Source organism: Bubalus bubalis, chromosome 23 (genome assembly GCF_019923935.1).
Source record: "Bubalus bubalis isolate 160015118507 breed Murrah chromosome 23, NDDB_SH_1, whole genome shotgun sequence".
Lineage (NCBI taxonomy): Eukaryota > Metazoa > Chordata > Mammalia > Artiodactyla > Bovidae > Bubalus > Bubalus bubalis.
The window spans coordinates 40,630,412-40,645,995 of record NC_059179.1 but is presented as its reverse complement, the minus strand read 5'-3'; the positions used below and the strand labels follow the sequence as shown (position 1 = coordinate 40,645,995).

At 44.7% G+C, this 15,584-nt stretch overlaps 1 protein-coding gene across 1 annotated transcript; it reads right to left on the bottom strand.

Moving 5' to 3' along the window:
• Nucleotides 1-4,537: 4,537 nt before the first annotated feature.
• LOC102406624 (glutamate dehydrogenase 1, mitochondrial-like) lies at nucleotides 4,538-12,914 on the bottom strand. The gene is made up of 2 exons (XM_045164110.1): nucleotides 12,885-12,914; nucleotides 4,538-7,508 (listed from the first exon to the last, which is right to left on the bottom strand). Exons 1-2 carry the CDS (start codon nucleotides 12,912-12,914, stop codon nucleotides 5,793-5,795), a joined length of 1,746 nt encoding a protein of 581 aa, XP_045020045.1. The 3' UTR covers nucleotides 4,538-5,792.
• Nucleotides 12,915-15,584: the final 2,670 nt, after the last annotated feature.

The window sequence follows — 15,584 nt, the reverse complement described above, 5'->3', positions numbered from 1 at the left end:
AACTGAATATTTTAAACAATATCAACATCACATATTAGATGTGAAATATACTAGCTTATGTTAAAATTTATTTCATTGTTATTCATTTAGAGAAGAAAGAAAAGTAGAGAATGTTTTAAATTCCAGTAACAAAAGTGGGTCATCTGGAAATTGATCTTAATTTTCCATATTTAAATCACCTCATTTTAGCAATAACATGGTAGATTTAGTAATGATGAAGGGCTCACAAAGTAACTCTTTCGTAGTGTTTATGTTTTAAATCAACACAAAAGTGTTATTTATGCTGTTCTGATTCAAATTGGTTAAACTACATCACCTCTGGATTTTAGGGAAAGTCTCCAATCTGGTACTTGACTCTAAAGCCCAGATTTGGCTCTCCCCCTTTTCCTCCCTGTGGTGTTGAAGAAGACTCTTGAGAGTCCCTTGGACTACAAGGAGATCAAAAAGGTCAATCCTAAACAAAATCAGTCCTGAATGTTCATTGGAAGGACTGATGCTGAAGCTGAAACTCCAATACTTTGGGCACCTGATGTGAAGAACTGACTCATTGGAAAAGACACTGATGCTGGGAAAGATTAAGGGCAGGAGGAGAAGGGAACGACAGGATGAGATGGTTGGATGGCATCATCAGCCCGATGGACATGAGTGTGAACAAGCTCTAGGAGTTGGTGATAGACAGGGAAGCCTGGTGGGCTGCAGTCCATGGGGTCACAAAGAGTTGGACATGACTGAGTGCCTGCACTGTCTGACTGACTCTTCTTCCTCTTCAGGGATGAATGTCTGTGTCTCTCCCACAAAATCATATGTTAAAGCCTAATCCCCAAATTGATGAAATCAGGAAGTGAGGCATTTGGGTGGTGATTAGGTCATGAGGGTGGAACCCTTATAAATAGGATTAGTGCCCTTATAAGAAGGGACAGGAGAGAACTTCCCCTCCCCACTCGGTTCTCCACCACCTGTGGATACAGGACAACTGTGTGCAAACCAGGAAGCAGGTCCTCACCAGAGACAGGATCTAGCATCTACCTTCATCTTAGGCTTCCCAGTCTCCCAAAGTGACAAATAAGTGCTTTTTGCTTAACCCAACCAGTCTGTGGTATATTTGTTGTACCAGCCTGAAGAGTCAGCTTTTCTACAAGGAAAGCCTGACCCCAAAACCTGACCAAATGCCGCTCTCTCCTGTCCTTTCTATGTCAGAGACATTAAAGTCTGAAATCTCATCCTCAGTTTTCTGGTTAATCTCCTGGGTTAAACTCTGACCTGCTTGATCCCAGAGGTGACACCTATTTAGCTGTGTATCCACAGCTCCTACACATTGCCCGGTACACAACTCCACTGATACTCTTTGAATGCATACAAGAGTAAATGATGACCTCCCAAAGAGGAGCAAGGGCTCTGAGCTGCTAGAGGGCATTCCAAAAGACTTTACAAAGGAAGAAATGTTTCCCTGGCTGGCTCTTCCCCTGTCCCCAAGCCTGTCCCCAGTCTGACAACTGCAGTTTCCTGGTTCCAGTCGCAGAGCTACGGCTAACACTCTTGGGTGGGGCTAAGGACACACGTGCCAAAATGCTCCACTGGTGATTCTGATGAGAAATCAGCTTTGGGAATCCCTGATCTTCAGGCATGGGGGCTTCCCTGTTAGCTTAATGCCAGAGAATCTGCCTGCAATGCAGGAGATATGGGTTCAATCCCTGGGTCAGGAAAATCCCCTAAAGGAGGGCATGGAAATCTGCTCCAGTATTCTTGCCAGGAAAACGTCATGGACAGTGGAGCCTAGTGGGCTCCATTCCATTGATCACAAAGAGTCAGACACGACTGAAGCGACTAAGCACAGCACAGTACAGATCTTCAAGCATGAAAAATCTAAGTGGCTTCTATGAGCAAGAAGTGGCCTACAGGACTATGCTAACCTCTACCCACCAGGACAGCCTCATCTTGAACCACTCTACTCTCTCTAAGAGTGTGTGTGCACAACACACACCTACCTGTCTACGCATACCTCTGTGCCTCTGCTCAGCTCCCACTTGTCTGGGTTACCCTTTCCTATGTTGCCTATTCACCCAGTCCCTCCAGAGGAAACATTACTTCCTTTATAAGGTCTTTTGGAAAGCCCTCTAGAGCAGCTCAGAGCCCTTGCTCCTCTGTGTCACTGCTGCCCTTGTGCACGCCTTTGGGAGGTCATCATTTGTTCTTGAATGCATTCAAAGAGCATCCGTGGAGCTCCAGTTATGCACCAGGCACTCTATGGGAGCTGTGGATACACAGCTAAATAGGTGTCAGCTCTGGGATCAAGCAGGTCAGAGTTTAATCCAGGAGATTACCCAGAAAACCCAGCATGAGATTTTCAGGCTTTAATATCCCTGACATAGAAAGGACAGGAGAGAGCAGCATTTGGTCAGATTTTGGGGTCAGAATTTTCTTGTTGAAAAGCTGGCTCTTCAACTGTGGTTTTCTACAGTATTAGGTGGCCCTAGTGGTAAAGAACCCTTCTGCCAATAATACACCATGTTATCATCATTAATTTAAGATCAAAGTCATAAACAATTGTTTAAATATCCTCTCTAGAAGTCCAGATGCATTCAGTACTTTTTCAAGCCCATCTTCCTAAGGAAACTCTCTCCCAGGGCCTTCAGTTGGGCTCCAGGCTGGCTGGTGGCCTGATGTGCCCAGCACTCAATGGTGGTCCTAGATATCCTTGTATCAGCATCCTCGGGATTCCCTCCCCTCTGTCCTGTGTACCAGGGTAGTAACCAGACTGCTTTCTGCATCCCATGTCTTCCTCTTCTTTGGTTTATGGCCCTGTTTTGGAAAAGCACATTCTCTGGTATCTTCCTAAAAAAGGTACCTAGAAGATATGTTTTCTGAGGCTTTGCATGTCTGAAAAAAATATGACACTTGGTTAATTGCTTAGCAGTTGGGTCTCCAGTTCTACTTTAAACGGCTCTACTCACGCCAGTTTTCACAGTTTAAATGCTTCAATTCTTGGGAAAATGTGTGTAGGAAGTAATTCATAGTATAGTGATAACCACAAAACCTTGGGATAACCCAAATGTCTTTTTAACATGCAACTGTTAAAAATAATGAAAGATTCATTAATTAATCCACTTAGTCTTTTCCCCAGCTAACACTTATTGAGCATCTGCCATATGCCGGGCCAGGTTCTAAGTGCTAAAGACATAACAGAAGTTCCTGTCAGCAGGTACATTATACTAGCTGCCTTTTCCTCATGCTTAGGTGTATCTTTCCACGTCCTAAGTGGAATCTGATTCTTGAATCTCAACTCAAGCCCAACTGGGAAAACACAAGAGTCAACCCTATTTTTTTTTTTTTACAAGTGAAAGATCTACTTAATCCACATTTCTGTTTATGTAAACATATAAGAGCCAGATATGACTAAGCAATTGAGCACACACACAAAACATAATATCAGTAGTTCAGTTCGGTTCAGTTACTGTGTCGTGTCTGATTCTTTGTCTGACTGCAGCTAGCTAGGCTTCCCTGTCCATCACCAACTCTTGGAGATTACTCAAACTCATGTCCATTGAGTTGGTGATGCCATCCAACCATCTCATCGTCTGTCATCCCCTTCTCCTCCCACCTTCAATCTTTTCCAGCATCAGGGTCTTTTCCAATGAGTCAGTTCTTCACGTTAGATGGCCAGAATATTGGAGTTTCAGCTTTACCATCAGTCCTTCCAATGACTGTTCAGGACTGATTTCCTTTAGGATAGACTGGCTGGATCTCCTTGCAGTCCAAGGGACTCTCAAGAGTCTTCTCCAACACCACAGTTCAAAAGCATCGATTCTTTGGTGCTCAGCTTTCTTTATAGTCCAACTCTCACATCCATACATGACTACTAGAAAAACCATAGCTTTGACTAGACAGACCTTTGTTGGCAAAGTAATATCAGTAATAAAATACCAAATGCTGCCATTCTTTGGTGTCTTTTCAAGGTCAATAACCCTTCAATTACTGTTGAAGCTAAAGACTTAATAAAGATTTAAGACAATTTACCCAGTGCTTTTGTGTAGAGTGAATTTTCAAATCACAGACTCAAATTGCAGGTTAATTTATAGCTGAATTCACTGCATAAAATCTAAGTATCAATTTTAAAATTTTCTTTGTAATTTTAACCTGAAATTTGCTGAGGGGTTATTATAAGTTTGGAAAGCCACAAGAAAGAAAGAACTGAAGGAGTATCCTTAGAGGCCACAGGTTTCAGGCTTTTCTTTGGAATATCTGGAGACATTTTTGGCTGTCACAGTGGAAGAATTGGGTGAGAGAGTGGTGGGGTGCTACTGGCATCTAGTGTGTAGAGGCTGGGCTTCTAAACAGCTCGCAATGCATAGGACAGCCCCAGAGCAAAGAACTTTCCAGTCCCAAATATCAGTAGTGCTAAGCCTGAGAAACCCTGGTTCAAAATCTTAGCCATAATAATAATTATCAGGCATTGCATAAACAAAATCAGTATTTATTCAGGAAGTGGTAGCAAAGGTTTAAATCACAAGTAATTTTATTTTATTTTTTTTTTGTTTTGTTTTTGGAAAAGGTAGTCTTTTTAATAACTGTTTTATCACCAGGTTAAGTCATGCAGTTACAAAGTAGTTAGAAATTTCTAAAAGGATATTATTGTTTAAAAAAAAAAAAAAAAAGAAAGAAAAGCTCATTCTTACATAAATACTCTCTAGTACTTCATTGGGGTACTACTAGGCCCTGGCCAAACAACTCCCAACAAAACACAACCCCAAGTTGCTTCCAGCCCACTGGGGACGAAGCCGTGCGCAAAGATGAGGCCTCTAAACGAGGACACAAAGTCAGGGCGAGTTGGGGCCATTGGCAATGCTCAGGGCTGCCAGCCAGACTCCAAAGAGGGAGCCCAAGCAGTTTTTTCTGGGACACTCTACTTGAATTATTGTTCAATTAGTCAATGCAACAGATCTTCAAAAGAGAACAATTAATTAACATGATAAGGAGGTTACTACATTCTTTGGACTATATATCATAATTGTGGTTAGTAAATTCCGACTGCCTTAACAAAAATAGCCTCCATCATTTGCAGGTATGAAGATAACTTAATTCTCTACTGGGCTTTTTATTTTTGCTGGATGACAGTATGCAATTGACAAGCTATAAATGATACTGTTTTATGTTATAAAAATACTAGCTTTTTTCATTTATTATGTTTATAGGCATTCACTGCTTGAGTCAAGGTTAGGCTTGTTAAATGATTAAAGGCAACTTTCTTACAGCAGGATGTACTTTTTCTAAAATAAAATACATAAAGAGAAACAGCTTTTTGTTTTTGTTTGTAACCTGTAAAATCGAGTTATTTTGCTGATGTAAAATACCAATAACTCACTTGAGAACCATGCTACCTCCTGAAAATGCCACATACCTGCTTCTTACATGTGTCAAAGCTCCTGACAGACATGTTCAGAGCCGAAGCGGCAAGTGACCGACTGGTCTTGGCTGGCAGGTGCCTTCCTAGGGCCACAGCCGACTGTGCCGAGGAGCAGCCATGGGGGAAGGCAGCACAGGAAGAAACTACTTAAAGGCAAAATGCCCAAACGACTCTCTGGAATAGCTAATTTCTACGATCACCTATTAGCTTATATGTGATCCCCTAACCTTAATTTTTTTTCTTAAGGGGCTGATTTGGATTGACTTGCTGCGAATGGTGTCCATTATCTGTTAAGTCATGAGAGAGAGATTTCTGTGGTTACATGTAAACTCGTGATAGGTCTGCAGATGAAGAGGTGAAAGGGCAGTGAGGAAGTCAGTCACAGCCTGGTCTATGTGAAGGTCATGCTAGCCTCATTGTACACCTTGAAGACCTTCTCAATGGCGTTGATGTAGGCGGCCATTCTCAGGTCCAGTCCCAGGTTATACTTCATGGCTGTGCACATGATTTGCCTGGCAGAGCGCTCCATGGTGTAAGCTAAACCAGAGTGCACGATGTCTTTCTCAGAGGTACCCGATATCCTGTGTTGGAACTCTGCTGTGGGATCAATGGGAACAGTTCCACCAAGTTTTCCAAATTTCCTTTCCAAACTCTCTTGAACAGACATAAGCAAGTGGTAGTTAGAATCCCTTTCATATTTGAAGGTCAAATGACCATAGCTGACATGATTTAGATTCTTCAGCCACTCAAAGTAAGACACTGTCACTCCTCCAGCATTCAAGTAGAGATCTGGAATAACCATGATGTTCCTCTCTAGGAAAATCTTATCAGCTTCTGGAGTTGTCGGTCCATTGGCGCCTTCAGCAATGACCTTGGCTTTGACTCTTGGTGCGTTGCACTTGGTCAGCTGCTTCTCGCTGGCGGCAGGGCTCAGTATGTCACAGTCAGCCTCCAAGATGCTCCCTTCATAGATCTTTGCTTTGGCGAAGCCCAGGACTGTTCCATGTTGCAATTTGAAGTCTTCCAGTTCCTTTGGGTCAATACCATCTGGATTCCATATGCTGCCATCAGACTCACCAACAGCAACACCCTTAGCACGAAAACGATGTAAATATCTCATAGAGTGCAGGCCCACATTACCAAATCCCTGAACCGCAAGTGTTTTATCTCCAAGTCCTGGTGTCATTCCTAAAATACTCGTGCAAGAAGCCTCATTGATGAAGTTTTCAATCCCATGGAAAACTCCCCGGCCAGTAGCAGAGATCCGTCCATGGATTCCACCCTGACTGATGGGCTTACCAGTAACACAGGCATGGGTATTAATAAAATAGTGCCCTATCACGCTAGCGTAGGTGTCAGCAATCCAGGACATCTCCCGCTCGCCTGTGCTCATGTCGGGGGCGGGCACATCAATGCCAGGACCAATAAAGCCCTGCTTGGCCAGCTCCATGGTGAACCTCCTTGTGATCTTTTCCAATTCATTATCAGTATAGTTCTTGGGATTGATCTTCACAGCAGCTTTGGCACCCCCAAATGGCACATCAACCACTGCACACTTACATGTCATCAGAGAAGCCAGAGCTTTTACTTCATCTGCACTCACATCAGTGCTGTAATGGAGGCCTCCCTTGCAGGGCGTGCGTTGCTGGCTGTGCTGGGCCCGGTAGCCCTCGATGACTTTCCAGGAGCCGTCGTCGCGCCGGATGGGGAACGACAGGCTCAGCACATGGTTGCAGGGCTTGATGATCCGCAGGATGCCACGCACCTGGTTCCGATTCTGCTCCTCGGTCTCCCGGGTCTTGAGGTCCTCCACCAGCTTGTCCTCCACGATGCTGGCACCGCGGTCAAAGAAGCCCTCCACCATCTTGAAGAAGTTGGGGTCGTCCTCGCGGTCGGCCGCCGCCTCGCTGTAGTGTCGCCGAGCAGGTGGCACAAGCCCCGGCTGCGGGGCGGCGACGGCTGCGGCAGCCTGCCCGCGGGCCCGGCCCAGCAGCACGGCCGAGTCGGCAGCCACGGAACCCAGGGCGGCGGGCCCGATGTAAATCACGAGTAATTTTAGCAGATATTTTTGAACATTAGGTTTGAATCCCTGACTCTTTATGTGCCTCTTTGAATTGTGTATAGGACTTTCACCTTTGGCTAGGAGACTACATTTTCATTTTTTCTAACCCTAACCCTAACCCTAACCCTGGAATATTTGGAATATTCCAAATGCCCTCTGTGGGAGGAGGACAAGCTGGTTAAGTAACACTGTCCTAAACAAAGACTTTGATTGTCATCTACTTGTTCTCTGCAATTGCATGTCTTGCTGGTACTTAGAAAATAAGACTGCCATGCGCAGTTGGCCAGGTTACTCACTGTGTAAGGGCAGCTGGCCAAAGATGTAAGGAAAAGCCAAAACCCAGCCTTTGCTCTGCTTGCCACATCATGGTTCCTGTAATGGGTCTCTGTCCTGGAGAGAGAGACTTCTTTAGAACTCACATATTAGGTGCCTTGTGGGTTATCTTCTTGTAGCAACATTCAAAAGTAATAGGAAGACTAGCATGTCAGATGCAAAACTCATCTAGCCCAACGCCTTCAGTCTTAAAGATAGGAAAACTGAGGCCCAGGAAATTATGGAAGGATAACTTTGATAAATGTACTCTAGTTGAAAACTTGGGAAGAAAAGGGAGAAGCTGATATACTTTAGGGAGCTTGAGTATCAAACGGGAAAATCTAACGTATATCTTGGAGAAGGGCCCTTGCATGGGTGGGGGGCGGGGGGTGGGAGGGAGCACAATCCAGTTTATAGGCAGACACAAGACAAAGAGATAACCTTTCATATGAAAGGCAGTGTGGGGGAATGGGATGTAATGGGCCACGCAGAAAAATGTGCCTGGAGAAGAACATGCTGATGGTCACTGCTGCCCTGGGATCAGCTCAAAACCAAGACCAGAGTCTGATTCATCTTTGTGGCCTTTGGGTTCATTCCTGGCCCACACTGGCACAGAACAGAAGCACAGCAAAGCACTAGCCTGGGTGAAACATTATTGACTGCGGAGACCACGGAGGCAGAAACAGGAAGCCCTCCTGGTGGAAAGCACGGGCTGTCCAGGAGGAGAATGTTCCAAGAAGCCACTGCCTCAGTCTCCCTGACCCTCAGAGAGTTCTCCTCTCTGTCTCTAAGAAAGCATGGCTAAATATGACACCCTCCCTTCTCCAGATGGTCCACTCCCTGAAGGTGATACAGCAAGTTGTATTTAACCACTGTCTGCCCTGGTGAGTCTAGCTGCACCCACATACCCTGGACTTACCAGTTGAACCCACCCTCCCTAGGACAAGCTGTGCTCTGGGGCTCTGAGCCCATGACCTCCTGGAACTTCAGCATGTGGGCATCTGGCCCATGCTGTTCCCCTCGCTCATGTAGGTCAGCTTAACCTTGGCCAAGGGCTCTGCCCCTCTCACAGTCCCAGAAAGATACCTGACAAATCCATGATAGAGTTAACAGAAGCTGCAGCAAATGGCACACATGCTCAGAAGCCACCAGGAACACATGTCTCCTCGCTGGGCTTCTGGCTGCAACCCCGCGGTGGGTCTTCTCCTTTCCTCCAGTTTAGGGAACTCACAGCTTCACTGGTTCCTGCCTTTCCTGTCCTTCAGGGGCAGTAATTGAACATTAAGTAAGCAACTATAATGCACCAACTAGGAGCTTTCTCAATGGCTTAGTGGGTAAAGAATCTGCCTGCAATACAGGAGACGTAGGAGGTGCGAATCCGATTCCTGGGTCAGGAAGATCCCCTAGAGGAGGAAATGTCAACCCACTGAATATTCTTGCTTGGAAAATCCCATGGACAGAGGAGCCTGGCAGAAAACAGTCAGTGGTGTTATAAAGAGTCGGACACAACTGAAGTGACCGAGCACGTACTTATACATAATGCACCAACTAACCAGGAGAGATGCCCAGAGGGCCCCTGCTGGGTCAGGTGTTAATTCACTAGTGACTGGATCACATGGAGGTGCTGGGTGCTGGGGACCATCTCCACTGGCAGAAGAGTATCTCAAGGTTTTACCCCTGGTGGAGTCTTCCCAGTGGCTATCATATCCAGTTATCTCTCTCCTTTTTGGAAGTACAGTTTGACTCTGCTGGGCTCTTGCAAACACAGAGAAGCATCTGTAGCTTTTAACAGGTCCCCCGAGGGCAGTTCAAACTCTAGCAATCCACACCCCTTCGGAGGTGATGGGGTCCGGCAATAACCCCACCACGATCTCCCCTTGCAGGTCTCCTTTCCACAGAGCACCTGCTGTGGCACTTTTTCAAGAGGAGCCTAATAATACAGTGCAGGCCACTAACTCCTCTATTCTGCTGCCAAACTTTACAGATGTTTCTGCAGGGTCTGACTCGGTAACAATCCATAAAGCACCAACTACAGCTATAATTAAATTGTAAAAATCAATCCAGCCACAGCACGCAGCTGGGGAGGAATTCATCTCCTGTGATGTCCCCAGTGGGCCATAACCCTCCTCTGGTTGCCATGGCAGGTGGCAGAGGGCACTAAGTCAGCAGCACGGGAGCCCAGAGTACACCTCTGGCTCCTGTTTCTATGGCAGGGTTTTGGGAACCATCAGAGACTCATCAGAGCTGCAGCAACAATGACATGGAAAAATATAGGAAATGTGTTGTCAGGTTGAGAGACACTCCAACTGGAGCTCATAGAACTCAGAAGTGAGGGTGTAAGATCTGGTGCCTGGAAGGGACCAGCCAGGGTTGGATGTGCAACTGGGCAGAGAGGGTGGGAGACCCAGAACCAGGAGAATGAAGGAAGAACGTGATCCAGGCTAAAGCAGGGGCAGAACCCCTAGTGCTTCAGACAAGGGTTGTCATTGGTAGAGATTGCCAGCCAGACTAATTAATTAAATTTGTATGGCATTTAAAATGTGCTATGTATCTGCTTAAGTTGTGTGTGTGCGTGCATGTGTGGCTTATTCTACAATGTAAATTTTATTTTCAACGAGTCCATCTGTTATCTTTACGAAATGCTGGAATTAAAAGGAATCTCCTTGGATATTGTTAAGATGAAGTACTAAACTGAATTTGCATTTGGAACAAGTCTTTGGCAGCCTGGACTGGAAACAGCTGGTGACCACTTGCCTCACGCCCACTTTGCCTTTTATGTGGGTTGAATGCTGCCCCATCTCCCAATCCCCCCTTTCAGAATATGTCCATCCTATTCAGGAAAAGTCTTTCAGAAGTAATTAAGAGTCTCAACTAAGGATTAGGATGAATCCTAAATTCAATGACAAGAATCTAGAAGAAATAAGAAGGGAGAGACTTCCCTGGCAGTCTAGGGCTTAAGACTTCACCTTCCACTGCAGGGGGTGCAGGTCCAACCCCTGGTTGAGCTAAGACTCCCACATGCCTCACAGTCAAAAAACCAAAAGGTAAACAGAAGCAATATTGTAACAAATTCAATGAAGACTTTTAAAATGGTCCACATAAAAAAAAAATCTTTAAAAAAAGGAAGGAAAAGGAGAAACTACAAGTCTACAGAGGCTTCCCAGGTGGTGCAGTGGTAAAGAATCCACCTGCCAGTGCAGGAAACGCGGGTTTGATCCCTGGGTCAGGAACATCCTCTGGAGGAGGAAATGGCAACCCACTCCAGTATTCTTGCCTGGGAAATCCCATAGACAGAGGAGCCTGGTGGGCTATTAGTCCATGGGGTCCCAAAGACTTGGACGTGACTGAGCACGCGCTCATTCATATATGCACACATCAGTCTACAAGCCAAGGAACCCCATCAATTGCCAGCAGCCACCAGAAGCTAGAGGAGAAGCATGGAACGAATTCTCCCCCAGAGCCAACTCTGCCAGTACCTTGATTTCAGACATCTGGCTTGCAGACTGTGAGAGAATAAATACGTGGTTTTAAGCCACCCCGTTTATGGAAGTTTGATATGGCAACCACAGGAAACTATCGTAATATACATGGCAGCTCATGACACGGTGACATGGGGAGGAGCATCTAATGCTAGTTTTGGAGTAACGATTACCTGAATTTGGATTTTATTTGTGTCTCTGCCACTTTTTACTTATATGATTTTAGACAGATGATTTTTCAATGTTCCCCTCTGTGCTGTGGGGTGGTAATATTTATTTTACAAAGTTGGAAAAATGAAATGAGAGGCAGCCACATAGCATCTGGCACATAATAACAACTGGATAAATGTTAGGTCATTATCATGCCTTTATTATTAGAAGTTGGTTGGACACCCAAGTTAATGACCAGTTAAGGGGAAGACAGGAAGTTACTTTTTTTTTTTCTAGGAAGTTGATTTTGAAATAGGCATTCCAGAAAGAGATGATGGCTCCTCTTCTGGGAAGAAGTAGGGAGAGAGGACATTTGGGAGAAAAACTAAGGAAGAGTCCATTGTCTGTATTTGAAAAGAAGAGAGAAAAGAGAAGACAGAGGAATAACAGGAAAAGACATAGGGGGAGGACTGGTTTTAAAATAAAACAACTATCGCTATTATGGAAGATGAATGGAGGGTGTTGCTCTATGTTTAGGAGGAGGACGGAAACAGAGAAAGTACTCTTTTAGAGGACAGAAGGAGAGGCTGTAATTATAAAGGGAGTATATGTATCTCTCATGCTGAGTGGTTAAATAAACAGGCCTTTATGGAGGCTTCTCTCTTTATGGAGAAGCCCAGGGAAGAGTGAACTTCCTTTTCAGGATGCCACCAGGTATCTGAAGGGGTACCTGCCCATCTCCTGAGCTGGGGGTGATGACAGGAAACAGAGACATTTCCAGGCAACTGCCCAGCACAGGGGAAGTGCACTGCCTAGGAACTCAGAAATTAGACCCTCTCCCCTTTCCCCCTATACCACCAAAAGGATACAGAATATGTTCATCAGTTCTCATCAAGACTGAGCTAGTCCTGTGACCCCATGGGCTGTGGCCCACCAGGCTCCTCTGAATCCATCAGGAATTCTCCAGGCAAGAATACTGGAGTGCGTTGCCATGCTCTCCTGCAGGGGATCTTCCCGACCCAGGGATTGAACCCAGGTCTCCTGTATAACAGGAATATTCTTTACCATCAGAGTCACCAGGGAAGCCCTGAGCTAGTCCTAAAAGGGTATTTTTGACAGCTGAGAGGGTGGAGTATGTTCTGGGAGGAAAAAACAGGTTGAACAAAGACAGTGAGTGAATAAAAAATGAAGGCAGTGCAGGAGGAGGGCACAAGCCTGCAGGATATATACAGGGGAGGAGTGGGAGACAAAGAGAAGAGACACTGGGGCACCCATCGCCCCGAGCAAGGAGGCACCGTGAGCCGTGCTTGGGAAGGCCAAATTGGGAGCTCCATATAGAAATGGGAGGGGAAGGAGCACTCAGAGTGTTTCATTAACAAGTTTAAATTAGCGTCAACATTTAAGAATTGAGTTTTTCCTTGAAAAGCCACATTACTGGTATCAAGAGAAAACAGAAGGTCTGGCCGTTCTGGCTCCTTACTGTGATGTAGTCGAAGGGAGGCTGAGGCATGGGGCTGTGGCTGGAAGGCTCAAGCTCTCTTTGCCATGGCCCCACCTTAGCCAGCACTTCACACATTCACATGGCCTGCCCAGGCCCTGGTGGCCAGAGGCGGCAAATGTAGCTGACTCTAAGGGACAAAGTAAGACGTTCCCACCCTCTCTCCCTCCAGGCCCCAGTGCTGAAATGCATCTCTGATGTTGGCAGTTGATTGACAGCATTAATCAAACTTTCTTTATCCTTAACTATTTTTGATTTTATCTACTGGTTCTATGAATTCTTGAGAAAGCAGTGTGTACGTGTGTGTGTGTATGCATTTTAACCAGCTTATTAGGAAGGAAAAATAGTCAGAAATTAGAGCTCTCACACATAACCTGGCACATAAGTAGTCTATTGACCTGCATGTAGTTCTCCTTCCCGAGCGCAGGTTCAGACATTCTCCTGGCAACTTCATGATGTCTTTAGCCAAGTATGTAGATACAGTCTCCAGATGGATCCTCTTAGGCTTAATAAATCAATATTCTGAAAGTCAGAGTTGCTTAAACCAGGCTAACTACTACAAATACTGTCTAATAAGGCTTCTTATTTTTTTCCTGAGTAGAATACAGGATGTGAAGAAAAAGTATAGCTCTTTTCTGTTTTTTTCTGTGGTTTCAAACTCAGGGCAGGTATATCTACAGGCCACATTAACTGGATCCTAGACTTTGTGTCAATACAGGCAACACCCCCAGGACGATTTTTCCCAGGGAATTTCTTTGGAAAGCTTTCTTAATGTGAAGATGCTACAACACTCTTCAGTCAGCCTTGGGAATTGCAAATGCAACCCAGAGATGGAACACTGACTTTCTTTAAAAAGACAGAATCCTAATGCTTATATCTTAAACTGCAAAGAACTAATAGTCATCATGCAATTCCATTTGATGGTAATTAATATCTATTATTTTTACCAATTCATGAAATTTCCTCAGACTTATTTTCATCCTTTGAGCTAAATTTTCTTTATTCTCCACGAAACAGTTGCTGTTCCAATTTATGCAAGTCAAACAGTGACACTCCAGTGGTCCATCCTCTGACTTGACTAGGAATCAGTTCCAGGAGTAAAATAGATGCTGGCAAGAAATACTACATCCCAGCAAGGATCCTGGAACATATGATACAATGAGATTACCCTAGGATGGGCTGGAGCTGAGCTTGAAGTCTAGAATATAGGTAGGCAGAGAGGACAGATGAGGTCTTCCTGACAGGGGGTTGGAGAAGGAGTATAGCCAAAGAAAAGCCACCTCTAATGACAATCTCCCTCACTGACCTTGACCTTCCTTGCTGCATGATGGCATCATCTCTCACGTACATGTTGTTCAGGCTAAGCACCCAGGATAAGACAATAATACATAGTCCTAATTAGCACCTGTTGTCACTGCTCAGAAAATAATGACTGGGATGGGATGGGTCAATACTGACCACAGGAAAGGGGAAGAATTTTTTAAGCCAGGCTTAGATGGTACCAGTGTGGGAATCTCTATTCTAAACAGAGAAGATCAGGACATGGTCAACCTGTGCATCTCTACTGTTCTACCCCTTGGTGGAGTTACTTATATGACTGTCTTCCCATTGAGTTATGATCTTCTCCCACCACAGAGTCCTACTTTTCATTCAATTGCTTATTTTCTGATGAACTGTTGGTTGCAGAAAGGGCGCAGAAATGCACCAGAGACTAGGAAACTGAGAATGTCTATTTCTGGTCATGACAAGCGAACTGGTAGCAGACTTATCTCTCCACCATGAACTACTAGAAAACCAACAACTGTTTTCAGATATTGGATAGCAGACAGCATAAGAATATGATCCCTAGAGAAGGGAGATAAATAAGTTGAAAAAGATAAGCTTTGCAATGACCTTAGTTTTTTGCCTGGGGGCACTTTGCAGATTTCAGTGCAAGGAGAGAGATCCCAAGCAGAAGACAATGTGCTTGTTTAATTGAGAAGTGAAAGGGAAAGTTTTAGTCACTCAGTCCTGTCTGACTCTTTGCAACCCCATGGACTATAGCCCGCCAGGCTCCTCTGTCCGTGGAATTCTCCAGGCAAAAATATTAGAGTGGGTTGCCATTTCCTTCTCCAGGGGATCTTCCAGACCTAGGGATTGAACCCACGTCTCCTGCATCGCAGGCAGATTCTTTACCATCTGAGCCACCAGAGGATCACTCTAAAAAAGCTTAAATACAAAGGATCTTTCAAAGGAACAGTTTGCTCTTTAAATAAATTGACTGCCTGCCAGAGCAAAGGCCAACTCTCTTGAAAAGAAAGTGAGAAAATCTATATGATCAACAAGGTAAAATTTATAGTATCCAGCATACAATTAAAAATTTCTAAACATGCCATGCTGCAAGAATAGTGGGCTATAACCAGGAGAGGGAAAAAATTTAGTTTGTAGAAATAGAGAGTAAGAGCCTAAATATTTTAGGTATATTTGGGTCTTGTATCCAAATTCTTCTCTTCATAATTAGCAACTTATTTTACTCCTGTCAGACTCTTTGAATAAAAAGCTACACCTGTTTACCTACCATCTGATGTGCTTGACATCTAATTAACTAAAAATTTATAACAAGTCCTCAAAGGCCAGCTGAAAGCTTCTGCCTTGGAAAAAACAAAGGCTGGGCTTGTTTGGGTGAGATAAAGAAAAGTTGCT